The following is a 14,012-nucleotide window of genomic DNA, read 5'->3' on the forward strand; positions in this document are numbered from 1 at the left end:
TGTGGTACAATGAATTATGTTAAAAGAATTTCATCAGCAATTTTGAATATTTATGCTGACAGCATCTATTCTGTTAAATTTATTTTGATGTAAATGGTTTAGTGTTTAACCAATTTCTTGTTAAAGGCCTGCTTTTCTGTTCTTCCCCAGCCTAATAGAAGAACTGAAACAACGAAACCCTGATTTTCCTGATATAAATGCTGGCATTTATGTACACGAAGTGATTCCGGATTCACCAGCGTTCAGGTAAGCTCCATCCTTTTCAGAACGATACATACACAAGTAACCTTCAATAATGGTCTATAAAATAAATGAGTGCAAGAGAGGTTCAGATTTGTTGAGTAATGCATAAAAGCAAAGGGAATGTCGCTGATTATGTTCTTTGACTTGGGTTTCAGTGATATGTGGGATGTTTGTGACCATTTGACAGAATAATCTGAATATTCTTGGTCATAGTCTCCTGCTGTGTGTTAAACACAATCTAACATCTCCATCAAAAACATCCTTCCTCATAGATAACCAGAATATCCATCCTGATATTAGCAGTGTTCAAAACAGCTGGTCTAGAGATTACCTTGGACACTAATTGAGAATGATGTCTGTTGTTCATTGTCATTTTGTTTTCCAAATCAGGAGCATCGACCTCCTCATGTTGACAGTTTATTGTAAAGTTTTGGCTCATGCTTATTTCCTGCCTGCAGATTTAGTTATTTGAGGGAGTTAACATTTGACTGCTCAGTTATGTATTATTTCTAATGTTGTCAAGATCTAATCTTGTATCATTGATAAGCTTGTACATTCTTGTGTGGAACAGAAGGAGCCCATTTGGTCCACTGTATCTCCTGGCTCTCTGCAAGAGCAATTTAATTCATGTGCCTTTTTTTCCTGTTCAGCTAATTAACCAATTCTCTTTGAAAGCCATAATTGAATCAGCCTGCTGCAGTCCTAATCATTTTCTGCATTTCTTTTCCTCATTTTGCTGTTGCTTCTATTGCCAATCACGTTAAATTTGTCTCCTTTGGTTCTCAATCCTTCTCCAAGTGGGAACATATTTTCCCGATCTACTGCCCTGCTGATCTGAAATAGTTCTATCAAATATCACCTCAACCTTCTCCAATCTATCTACGTAACGGAGGTTCCTCATCCCTGAAACTGTTCTTGAGGCTTTTCTGCACCCTCTTATGCATTTTTGACCTTGCTGTTACTCAGAACTGGGCACTTTTCACCCATTGAGGCCAAACCATTGTCTTATAGAAGTTTATTATTACTTGCTTTTAAATGCACACAGCATTCGCAACAAGGTTGATCATTTGAAGGCACAAACCGAGGTAACTGGATATGATTTCATTAACATTACAGAGATGTGGCTATATCCAAGGATATTTGTCATGTAGGAATGATATACAGAAAAGAAAAAGCAAGTGTGGGTTAGTAATCTTAATAATGAAGATCAGTACAGTAGTGATAGAGATTTCAGATCGAAAAAGCTGGATTTAGGATCCGTTTAGGTGGAGATGAGAAATAATCAGGGATGCAAACACTTATGCAAATATTTTGTGGGCCACCAAACAAAAGTTGCAACATTGGGCATAGTATAAGTTAATAAATAGAGATGCTACTCATGTGGGTAATACAGTGATAATGGTCACCTTCAATTTGCATGTATTCTGGGTAAATCTAATCAGCACCAATACAGTGGAGAACAAATTCCTGAAGTGTGCACAGGTTGGTTTTGGGAACAGATGTTGAAGACCAACTAGGGATCAGGCTATTTTAGATTCAGTATTATGTGATGATTTTGAAGGACTAATTTATAACTCCGTAAAGAAGCCTTTGGGAAGTAACGACCATAATATGATAGTATAAATCTGAACTTAATTCGAAGTTTGAATGTGCTGAGATTCATCCTGAAACTAGGATCTTAAATCAAAACCAGGAAAACTATCCAGGTATGAGGGACAAGTTGGCTATGGTGGATTTGGCAAAGATTTGATGATGGACAGACCAGGGTTCCTATTTAAATGTGTCAGTATGCAAATTGGGAGTAGCAGTAGATCATGCAACCCCCTCAGTCCTTCTCCCACCATACAATAAAATCCTGATCTGATGACTTGACATTTCTGCCTACCCCTAATACCTTTTCACCCCAAGCTTGTCAAGATTCTACCCTGATGGAGGTTATGCTCGAAACATCAAATCTCCTGCTCCTCAGATGCTGTGCTTTTCCAACGCTGCACCTTTTGACTCTGATCTTAAGCATCCTCACTTTTTCTCCAAGAATCCATCTACCTCTGCCTTACAAATGTACAAGGAATGTGTTCCATCACCATTTTGAGGAATGGCGTTCCGAAGACTCCCAACACTTTTTGGAAGGAAGTCATTTCTCCATGTCTGTCTTAAATGATCGATCCCTTATTTTTAATAGTGAGCCCCTCAATCTACATTATCGCACAAGAGGAAACATCCAATTTACACTCCTCCTGCCAAGACTCCTCCCGTTCTTGTGTTTCAATCTAGTCAGCTCTTCCAAATGCCAGCAGATAGTGACCACTCCAATCTTTTCTCACAAGACAACCCACCCATTCTAGGAATGAGTCCAGTAAACCTTCTCTGAAATGCTTCCACTGCATTTGCATTCTTCCTTTTTAAGTAAGGATACCAGGATGTAATCTCACCCATGCCCTGTACAAATGAAGCATAACCTCCCTAGTTTTGTGTTTGATTACCCTCCCAATAAATGATAACATTCTATTAATAGTCCTGATTACTTGTTGAACCTACATACCAATGTTTTGTGATTCATATGCTAGAGTTCTGCAATATCTCACCATTTAGACAATGCTTTTTAGTTTATTCTTTCTACCAAAGTAGACAGTTTTCCCACATTATACTCCATTTGTCAGATCTTTGCCCATTCACTTAACCAATCTTGATTCCTTTTGCAGCTACCTTATGTCATCTTCACAACTAACTTTCCTACATATCTTGGTGTCATCTGCAAATTTAGCATTGAGATCTTCACCTCCTGTCATCTAAATCATTAATATAAACTGTAAAAGGTTGAGGCCCAGCCCTGATCCTGCAATCATTACATCTTGCCTATCTGAAAATTATCAATTTAAACCTACTTCCTGTTCTATGTTAGCTAGTGAATTGTCTATCAGTGCAAATGTGTTGCCCTATACCGTGAACTACTCATAGCTACCTCCGGGACTTGGAGTCGTCATCCAGCACTGAAGGTTTTATCCAGTGGTTTGACTTGAAAATCATTTAGACTGACTCCCTGATCTGTGAAATATTGATAGAAACAGCTTTCTAAAATACTTTAAAGAAAGATGATATCTGAACATTTGTAAGGGTTTGGTTCTCTCTGTGGTAATATACTGTTAATATACTGTAAAAGTTTGTAAATGTATCGCAACTTGTTAACCTGTTTAAAAATAAATAGTTTGATCACGATGTTCATATCTATCCCGTCAGTACAAATAAAATCCAGCTTCATAAGGTGATGATTCTTAGCAACCCAAATCCTTGCAGAAATAAATTAATACTTGAATAACTAAATATATTTTTGATCGATAAGGCCCATTTGTTAATAATGCAATTGTAGTATTGGTGTGAAATATTTGCACTTTTATTTGCATTTACGTTAAGTTTCTAATTGTTTAGCCTTTGACCCACCATTCAGCATGTTTTGTTTGTTTTTTTTTTTGCAGCACAACCACAACATAACATCCACTCTCAATGTCCTATTCCCCTTTAAAACCCATACTGTGTGTCTCTCTGACCATTCCCCTAGAATGGCTGTCAAATGTTCAGTACCATTCATAACTCATTAGATATTGAAGTAGTCCATATCTATCAGGACAAGGTCAATATCTAGGTTTGGACTGCTAAGTGGCTAGTAATAGCCATAGAAATGCGAGGCATTGATGATCTTCAGTAAGAGGCAATCTAACCTTTTGTCCTTCACACTCAATGGCATACCATTACTGACCCCCCCCCCCCCCCACCCCAGTATCAACATTCACTGACCAGAAGCTTATCTGGACTAGACGTAAAAATACAGATGGCTACAAGAACTGTTCGGAATACAAAATTAAGTACAGGTACACAATTCTTCATCTGGAATTTCGAAAAGCTCTGAAATCCAAAGTTTTGCTCAGTCTTTTTTTCCCTCTGGAACAAAGTTGTTTGGCATGCAAACAGTTAACCCAACTCCACACCCACTGCACCCAGGTCACTCGGATGTGACTTGGTGGCATGGCCCAGCACTGGCAGGCATCAGTTCTGTCTCCCGGCTCGTAGTCGGCTGTTCAGTAAGATTTTTAAAACATTCCACCAGTAAACTGTCACTTATTCCGAAATCCGAAAAATTCAGAAAACCAGCTGGCCCCGAGTGTTTTGGAAAAGGATTGTGTACCTGTATCTCACCCCCTGAATCCCCAAAGCCTGTACACCACCTACAAGTCAAGAGTGTGAGGGAATATTTCTCACTTCAGTCAATGAGTGCAGCTTTGACGAAACATAAAGTTGGCATTATCCAGGTCAAACAGTCCACTTGATTGTACCATATCCAAAAACATTCACTTCCTCCACCACGGACACACAGGAGCAGCAATATGTGTCATCTATAAATTACACTACAGATATGCATCAATGCTTCTTAGACAGCAGCTACCAAACTCATGACTACTTGCATTTGAAAGCTAAGGGTGACATAATAAAATGTATGAGCACGCCACTATTTGAAAGTTCCCCTCCGAATCAGTTATCAGCGTGACTTAGAAATATACAGAGGAACCTCGATTATCCGAATGAGATGGGCAGGTACTACTTCTTTCGGATGACTGATTATTCGGATGACTGATTTCAATGCCCCTCCTCTGGGGCTGGGAGTTTTCTGAAGTTTCCTTTTTCCTTGCTTCCCCCTCTCTGCCTCAGGGTTTGTTTCTGAGTGGACACATTCTTGTGTGTAAGGGACCTGCAGCATTGTTGAAGCCTCCCGCAACCCCTCCCCACCCCCCGTCCCATTAGTTAAATGGGATTAATACAGCAAGCACCTGCTAAGTCTGCTCCCCATTCAGGAGACTAGACAGCACAACCGCACCGCAGTCCCCTGTCCAACCCTGCCGCTCTGCTCCCCCTTGCGCCCCTGCCCCCATCGACCCCAACCTCACCCCCCCCCCCCCCCCCTCCCCTGCCCGGAGCAGAAGGCGTGGACACCAACAGTAAGACTGCTGCTGCCTTTTGGGGGACGAATCTCAAAATAGCACAAACACACCCGCAGCCACGCACACAACGTTTTGACAGGTTCCACCTTTGCCCTGAACAGGACAATGTTGGAGAGATTATCTGGGGAAGGGGGGGGGGTTTAAGATACACCCCTGTGTAGAACTCCAGGGAAAGTGTATGGGGTGGGGGGGAAGAGAGAGGGGAAGAGAGGGCGGGTGGTCAGTCATTTGGAGATGGTGCCTGGGCTCCCATCGATGTCCAGGACTGTTCTCTGCAGTATTTCAGTAAGCTGAATTCAATTTTAATCATTGTAAACAACTTTAAAAAATATAAACAAAAGATGCGATCAATGTTGGTAACACCTCTTTGTTGTAATGTTTCTGCTGGGACCTTGAGATATTCTTCGGATAATTCGGATAATTGATATTCAGATAATCGAGGTTCCTCTGTATTACCATTCTTTCACTGTCACTGGGTCAAAACTCTGTACTGCCTCCTTAAAAGCCATTGTATGTAATTGTATCAAATGGATTGCAGTGATTCAAGCTTGCAGCTTCCACCATCTTCTCCAGGGGCAATTAGGGATGGATAGTAAATGCTGACGCAGCTGTAAAGCTCTCACCCCTGAATGAATACTTTTTCAAAAAGTTCTACTTGTTAGGTCTAAGACACAGGCTTGAATGAATATGGGTAATGACTAATTTCACTCTCCACTGCTAGACCTGGCCGGATTACACAAAGCAATACCAGCCCCTGTTTACAGTTCTAGGATGATCTTGAATTGGAAAAGTAAGCCAATGCTTCTTTTCTCTAATGAAATCCATTCTTAAACCTCTCTCACCTATCCGCAAATCCAATGAGAATTGTGAGGAGTTCATGGATTTCTCTGTCACTTAGTTTGAAAACAACTGACCACCTACCTCCGTTATGTTCATCTCTTCATTTAGCCCAAAGGGTCAGTCTCCTCCTAAAGCTTGTCCCATTTCAAACCTGGACTTGTTTCCTTCTCTTGTATCCCTCCTACCTCCATTTATGTCTTGTCTGAGCTACTCTGCTCTTGTGGGCGGCACGGGGGCTCAGTGGTTAACACTGTTGCCTCTCAGTGCCAGAGACCCGCCTCGGGCAACTGTGTGGAGTTTGTACATTCTTCCCCGTGTCTGCGTGGGTTTCCTCTGGGTGCTCCGGTTTCCTCCCACAGTCCAAAGATGTGCAGGTCAGGTGAATTGGCCATGCTAAATTGCCCGTAGTGTTAGGTGCATTAGTCAGCAGTAAAAATGTAGAGGGGTGGGTTGCTCTTTGGAGGGTCGAAGGGCCTGTTTCCACACTGTGGGAAATCTAATCTACTCTTGACTGAGACCCACCAACTGCTCACTCAACACTACTTCACTCCAACCCCTTGTCCTCATTAGTTTCCTTGCAGCCTTTGACATAGTTGATATCACTATGGGACTGCTCTCACTGATTTCATTTTTGTGTCTACCCTTGGCCGGAGTGACACCATCAATGACTTCTCCCATTCCCTCACATTTACCGTTGGTGACTGCCATGGATCACTCACCTTGGGTCCTCCAATTTCTTATTGAAATGCTACTCCTCTGTAATATAATCCCAAATACAGTGTCACTTTCACAACAACACTGACACGCAGCTCTACGTTGCCACAATTGTTCTTGATTCTTCGACTATCTGTAAGCTGCGAGACTGATTATCTGATCTCCAGTATTGCATTAGCAAAACTTCCCTCCAATTAAAGACAAGAATTGGGATTTCTAATCTTCTTTCTCTGTTTTCCCCTCGGAGGCTTGGGCAGCCCCAGACACTAGGGAAGATTTCCAGCCAAGAGACTGGAATTTCGCATCTGCATGATTTTCACTTTGACATTTTTAATGTCTTCCCCCATCATCAAGACCCAAAATTTGTCTTTTTGTTTGAAAAACACAAACACATGCTAGCTCTTGGTCTGTGAATAAGTGCAATTCCAAACATTGAGCTCAATATTTCAAAAGGAACAAATTTAGGAGAGGTTAGGGACAGAGGTTCTGCCAGAATTACATTGGCCAATGAAAAATCAGCTTTTGTGCAGCAGCTAAGGAGTTGTCTGGCTTGATAGTACATAGGGGAGAGAAAAGTATTTAGCAACAGGAAATTGTTAGAATGACAAATAACTGATAGATAGTCAATCTGCATCAGCATGTGGAATTTCAAAAATGTGCTGAATGCTTGAAAAGCTACACGTGAAACTGAACAGGTCAAGGGCATTGAAGTAACCAGGAGAGCAAGGTCTGTAACTTGCATGCATAACTCATTTGGGAGAAGAAACAAACCGGCATATCATGTAATTTCTGACCACACGTTCCCCTGAATCAAGGGAGTGTTAATATCTACATTTTTACCATTCCTGTTACCATTGAGGTTAAGTTGCTTCTGCATTTCTTTCAGCCTTTCACTAGGTATCAGTATTTTCCAAATCTTACGTGAAGCTCTCAAATATAAACGAGATTTAAACTACTTCAGTGTACGAGGAGAGACATGTAATGAAGCTGATTGATTAATTTGTTCACTAAAGTTGTTGGTTAGATAAAGGGAATGGAGACATGGCAGCTAAATTTTATAGACAACACCAAGATGGGTAGAAAAGCATTTTGTAAAGAAATAGAAACAAAAGTCTGGCAGATGGAGTTTAATGTAGTAAATGTTTGACATGAAGAGTTAAAAATTGCTATTATTGAAGTGGAGAATGACTGACTGCAGAAATCTCAAATACAGAGATGTAACTCATTAATTAGAACAAGTTAGTGTGCAGGTACAGCACATAATCCGAGAAAGCTGATGGGATACTATCTTTTAGTATGAAAGAAATTGAACAGTTATTGGTGAGACTACATCTCTCATACTGTGTGTAGTGTTGGTCTCCTTGTTTAAGGAAGGATGTAAGGATTGAAGGCAGCTCAGAGCAACTTTACTAGATTGATACTTGAAATGACTGGGTTGTCTTATAAGGAAAGTTTGGACAGGCTAGGTTTGTTTCCATTGAGGTTAGAGTGAAGGGTGACTTGATTGAAGTGTATAAGATCCTGAATGGTCTTGACAAGGTGGATTTGGAAAGTATTTAACAATCTGATCTCCTTATGTTGAATTAGGCAGCAAAAGACCTTAAGAGATTTACTGTCAATCTCTAGTTTAGTATAAATGCCAATTTCCAGCTTTATATTCTGGACCTTGTCCCTGTCCAGAAGCCAACTCCCTACTGCAGAAGAGGCCAACTGTGTTTTTAAAAGCCTAACGTGGCTGGGATTTAACACAGACTAAAAGATCATACAGGCAGCCAACTTTTTAAAAAATATTTTAACCTATTTTTCTAATCAACTTGTTCAGAAATGTTATTATACACACCTGAAGTAGGTGGGACTTGCACCTGAGCCTCTTGGTCCACAGATAGGGACACTACCTGTACACTACAAGAAGCCTGAATTAAATTCAAATTTCACCATCTACCAAGTGGTTTTCAAACTCATGCCTTCAGAACGTTAACCTGGGTCTCTGGGTTTCTAGTCCAGCGATATTATTTTAAAAATTTAATCTATTTTTCTAATCACCCTGTTCAGAGATGTAATTACCTACCTCCAGAGTAGGTGGGACTTGATCCTTGGCCTCCTAGTCTGGTGAAGGGACACTACCACAAGAGGTAAAAACAATGGCTGCAGATGCTGGAAACCAGATTCTGGATTAGTGGTGCTGGAAGAGCACAGCAGTTCAGGCAGCATCCAAGTAGCTTCGAAATCGACGTTTAGGGCAAAAGCCCTTCATTAGGATACTACCACAAGAGGGCCCAGGCATCCAACTCTTAACTACAAAGTTCAACAAGCATCGTTTGCTCACAATCAACTCTGGAACTGTTCAGTTTCACCCTTAAAAGGGCCCACATTTCTAACACTGACAGAAGGAATGTTTCCTCTTGTAGATCAGTCCAGGACCAGGGGACACTCTCTTTTTTTAAAATTAGACATCACCTTTTCAAGATAGATGAGACCCTTTTTCTCCTTTCATAGAGATCCAATGATCCACAACCCTATCTCAAGAAGGCAGTGGTGGGCTTATTGAAAGTTTAAGACCAAGATAGATAGATTCTTAATAGGCAGTGGCATCTAGGGTTATTAGGGAGTGGGCTTGATGGACTGAATAGTTTGCTTCGATTCATAGAGTCCTACGGCATGAAGACAGGCCCTTAAACCCAAGCTGGTCCACACTGACCAAAATGTCCACCATGTTAACCTTATTTCCCTGCACTTGGCCCACATCCTTCTGAACCTTTCCTTTCGGTGTATTTGTCCAAATAATGTTGTTAATATACCTCAACCACGTCCACTAGCAGATCATTCCATATGCATACCACCCTGTGTAAAAAAAAAAAAAGTTGCCCCTCAAGTTCCCTTTTATTCTTTCCCTTCTAAATTGATGTCCTCTATTTCCCCAACCCTGGGAAAAAGCCTGAGTGCATTCACCCTATCCATTGTTTTATACACCTCTATAAGATTCCCCCTCAGTCTCCTCCACTCTTAAGGAGTAGAGTCCTGGCCTGTCCATCCTCTCCATATAACTCAGACCATTGAATCTTGGCAACATCCTTTGTAAATTTCTTCTGCACTCTTTCCAGTTTAATAACATGCTTCCTATAACAAGGTGACGGAAACTATTGTTTTATGTATGCATGCATATTTAGGAGTGTTTGTACCCTATAGTTAATCAGATTATCCAACAGACCAATGATGTTAACTATTTTCAGTGTCCAATTATATTAATAATCTAAGGAGAAACATTGCAAAATTTAAAGGTTGAAGGCATAAGAAGACCACAGTGCAACAATCAAGCTGTCAACATTCCAAACCTCCACAATGTTGTTGAATCTGCATGAAAGATTTGAAACATTATAAGCAATTTTATACATTTTAAATATAGTGACAGGACATCTGACCATAAGGTTTAATCAAAATATGGGCCTTGATATTAATGAGGTCGGAGGAAGGAACTGTAGTAGTCAGAGGAAAACCTGTGTGATAGGGAGGTTTTGATTGTTGGAGTTTTTTTGGGCTCCTGCTTGATAGCACGCATGGATAGCTGGTGGATAGTAGGAGGACAGGTAATGGCCCGGAGCATACAGTACAGGACAAAGGCTCCGCGTGATCCGAGCTAGCGTGTGAGTGCAGTGAGCGAATATAGCCAGGGCCACCAATGAGAAGGGAGCTAGGGAAGTCAGCTAATTGGAGGGTAGCAAGAGATCACTTGGCCCATCGTATCGATTCTAGATGTGCTGCCAGGAATCTCAGCAGTTGGGTTTTTAGAGTCATAAAGCTGTGCAGCACGGAAATCGGATTCTTTGGCCCAATTTATCCATGCCGACCAGATATCCTAAATTAATTTAGTCCCATTTGCCAGTACTTGTCCATATCCGTCTAAACCCTTCCTATTCATATACCCATTCAGATGCCATTTAAATGTTCTGTTCATTTTACTGTGGAATATTAGCCAGGCCTCTACCTCATTTTCAGGCTGATTTGTGTCTCTTTAAATTGTAAAGAGATAGTGACTGGCTTAAGTTGCTCAGTCCTAATTTTAACTTTTAACCCACCTGTCGGGCTTGGTGGTTGGGTGTTAAAATCAAGGTCCTGGAGTCCGTCTGTTCTTTTTTCTTGGGTGCAGCGTTGATTCTAGGAGCCTCCTGGTTGTACAGGGTTAAATCAGTAACAGACACCAGAGCAATCCAGGTACCCACTGACCAAACTGAAGCAACAATAATGTTCAAGCAGAGGACAAACTGTGCCCAGCAATGGAGTAATGCAGCAGAAGCTGCATATAATGATTGGAGAGATGCTGCCATCCAGAATTACCTTCATGTATAGTGAATATATTTTACAATAAAACATCTTGTACCTACTGAAGCAATTTTCACATTAGCTTTGTTATCATATTTTGACATTTATCCACTTTCTTACCTGCAGGGGCGGAATCCAGGATGGAGATGTTATTGTCAAAGTAAATGGAGTTCCCTTAAAGACAACCAATGATTTGCAAGAAGCTGTGAAGAATGAGTTCCCTTTGCTGCTTGAAGTCCGCCGGGGAAATGATGACATACTATTTAACATTGAACCTGATTTAGTTAACAACTGAAATGCAGCCATCATAATTAACCCTTTCCAGCCTGGGATATTCCCCATTGCTGTTTCCCCTTTTAAGGACCAATCAAGCTGCTGGAACAGATGGCACAGTGGAGTAAGGTAGTTGTTTGCGATGTTGCCGGTCACCTTTAGGTGATACCCACCCCCCTCCAAATTACATCCCACTTGTGAGCCCCTGTTAAAAGCCCTTTTTTTTCCCTTTGCCCCACTGCCCCTCCTATGTTGAAATCTTTAGCATTTATTAGTTTTAAGTGCTATTGGTCTCTGCCTTTAGAGGATGTAATTTTATTTCACACTTGTTTGAATTATGAGAGACATGGGAACGTTTTAATCCCAGAGGTTAAAAGGGCTGATTTGGATTGGGTGGGAGGTTAAAGAATTAAAGTATAATTTCATGTCATCCTGTCCCCTTCTAGTTTTGACAGAGGTGAGATGAGGGGTGGGCCAACTCTCAGGAGGAAGGTTTACAATTTAACCATAATGAAGCTGGCAGCTTCATACCAATCCACAACTCTGATAGGCTGGAATTTCCAGTGCGTTGAGAAATCCAGCAACTCCGGGAAGGGGAAGATGATGGATTCCAGGAGGTCAGTTTCTTGCTGCTTAGCTGCTGGATCCTGCATTCCTGCCTTATCAACTCTCTGTAATCTGACATCTTGCTCCTCTGACCCTTCTAACGTCTCCCCCAGACCACCTCCAAAAAAGCTTTTGACTCCGCCTACCCCCATTCCCTGAGATTTGAAATCTGACAACTCTGATCCCACTCCAGCCTGCACTTTCACAGATTTCTGACCCCTTCAGCCAGCCTGTACCACCTCTCATAGAATCCCTACAGTGTGGAAACAAGCCCTTTGGACCCAGCCAGTCCCCACCAACGCTCTGAAGAATATCCCATCCAGATCCATTTACCCTTGACTAATGCACCTAACCTATACATCCCTGGACACTATGGGCAATTTAGCATGGCCAATTCACCTAACCTGCACATCTTTGGATTATGGGAGGAAACCCATGCAGACACGGTGAGAATGTACAAACTCCATACAGATAGTCGCCCAAAGCTGGAATTGAACCTGAGTCCCTGGTGCTGTGAGGCAGCAGTGCTAACCACTGACCTACCATGATGCCCACTTCTCCCAGCCTGTTCTGTCTCGATTCCATCCTATAGCCTGGTGCTGAAGGTCCTACCTGCCTGGCAACCAAGCCAGCCTCTTAAAATCTGGAAACATTCAGCAGGTGTGTGTGTGTGTGAGTGAAACCCGGTTAGTGTTTCAGATTGAGAGCTTTCGTGAGAGGTTAAAGGCCATTGATATGAAACAATAACTCTGGTTCTCACTTCAGATGCTGCCTGGTTTGTTAAGTATTTCCAGCATTTTTACTTCTTTGAAAAATTTCCAGTTCCTCGCATCCTTAGAGCCTCTTAACCCATCAAGCTGCAGTCAGGAAATGTGAAGGAAAAAAGTTAACAAGATCCTTTGGTCAAATTTGGCAGTGCCTGAGGGAAAGCTGCTCTTTCCAGGTTTTCCAGTCTCAATTCCCCCACTCACTCCTCACTTTGGAGTAAAAATGAACCCTTTAGGTTAAATGTTCAGGACAAGTTTTGTTATTTAGTGCAGTAGACCTGCTTTTGCATATCAGATTTTTTTTCTGCAGAACTGCATCAGGCTTGTTCAATATTTATTGCTGAAATTGGGATGGAGGGAACTTAAAACAAGAGAAGTCATCAGCCCTCTTTCAGATCACCCTGTTTTATTTTGTGCCCTTTTATAATCTGCTCCTTTAAGCAGTATATCCACAGAATTGAAGTGAGGTCTTTCAATGCCAACACAATTCAAGCCCAGTAACACCATCAGGATCTGTTCAACAGGTTTAGTTGAAGACATAGGGGAATGTAGTGAGGGTGACCCCACCGCCCCCAGCAATTTTGCCAGGAGATGGATTGCAGATCAGAGGATGCCCCAATTTGAAAATATTACTTTACATTTTCTTGTGGACCAAGAGAAGGCTTCTCTAAGCTTCACAATGAAGCCTTACTCTCCTTTGTCTCTGAATTTTCCATCTTCACTCCAATCGTGAAGGACCCTACTCATAATTTTCCCTCCAGTCACCCTAATCGAGACCGACATTCCCTGTAATTTTCTCTTCTCCCACTGTGCAGACCTCTGTGGTCTGTGACTGGCGGTGGCTTCTGCAAGTGGTTGGTGCTGAGTGGCCGGTGTGGAACCTCCCAGCAGCAGCCTCACAGCTTTGAGAGAATGTGGCTCCCAATTGACCTATGGCCTATGAACAAAGCACCCAAACCAATTGTCTATTCCACCAACAGCCAGGGACCATTTTCCAAGAATCCTACTGGATTCTTGCTGCTAAAATGCCACCCTTGCCCACTGGTCAGATTATGGAACTGACTCAGTTTAGTTTGGGCTCTGGGACATTTTATGGAAGTAAAAAGCCCTGGCAATTTGGGGTATGCTATCCACTTTAGGACTCTCACATACTCTACCTGCTGTCGCTTTGAAATTTTACTCTATATCAACAATTCCTCAAAGAATAATTAGAATTTGAATTTTTTTTGTGTGTGCAGTTATGCTGCCAAAAAATCTGGTT

The 14,012-nt window shown here is 41.7% G+C and overlaps 1 protein-coding gene across 1 annotated transcript in view; it reads left to right on the forward strand.

Annotated features, from left to right (window-relative positions):
- Window positions 1-13,676, forward strand: part of LOC140479467 (serine protease HTRA3-like) — a 40,130-nt gene extending 26,454 nt beyond the window's left edge. Inside the window, exons 8-9 of the mRNA XM_072573330.1 lie at window positions 151-246; window positions 11,232-13,676. Of these exons, the coding sequence (XP_072429431.1) occupies window positions 151-246; window positions 11,232-11,400 (265 nt within the window). The 3' untranslated portion in view covers window positions 11,401-13,676. The remainder of the gene's footprint in view (window positions 1-150; window positions 247-11,231) is intronic.
- The last annotated feature ends 336 nt before the right edge of the window (window positions 13,677-14,012 follow it).

This window comes from Chiloscyllium punctatum, chromosome 1 (assembly GCF_047496795.1).
Source record: "Chiloscyllium punctatum isolate Juve2018m chromosome 1, sChiPun1.3, whole genome shotgun sequence".
Lineage (NCBI taxonomy): Eukaryota > Metazoa > Chordata > Chondrichthyes > Orectolobiformes > Hemiscylliidae > Chiloscyllium > Chiloscyllium punctatum.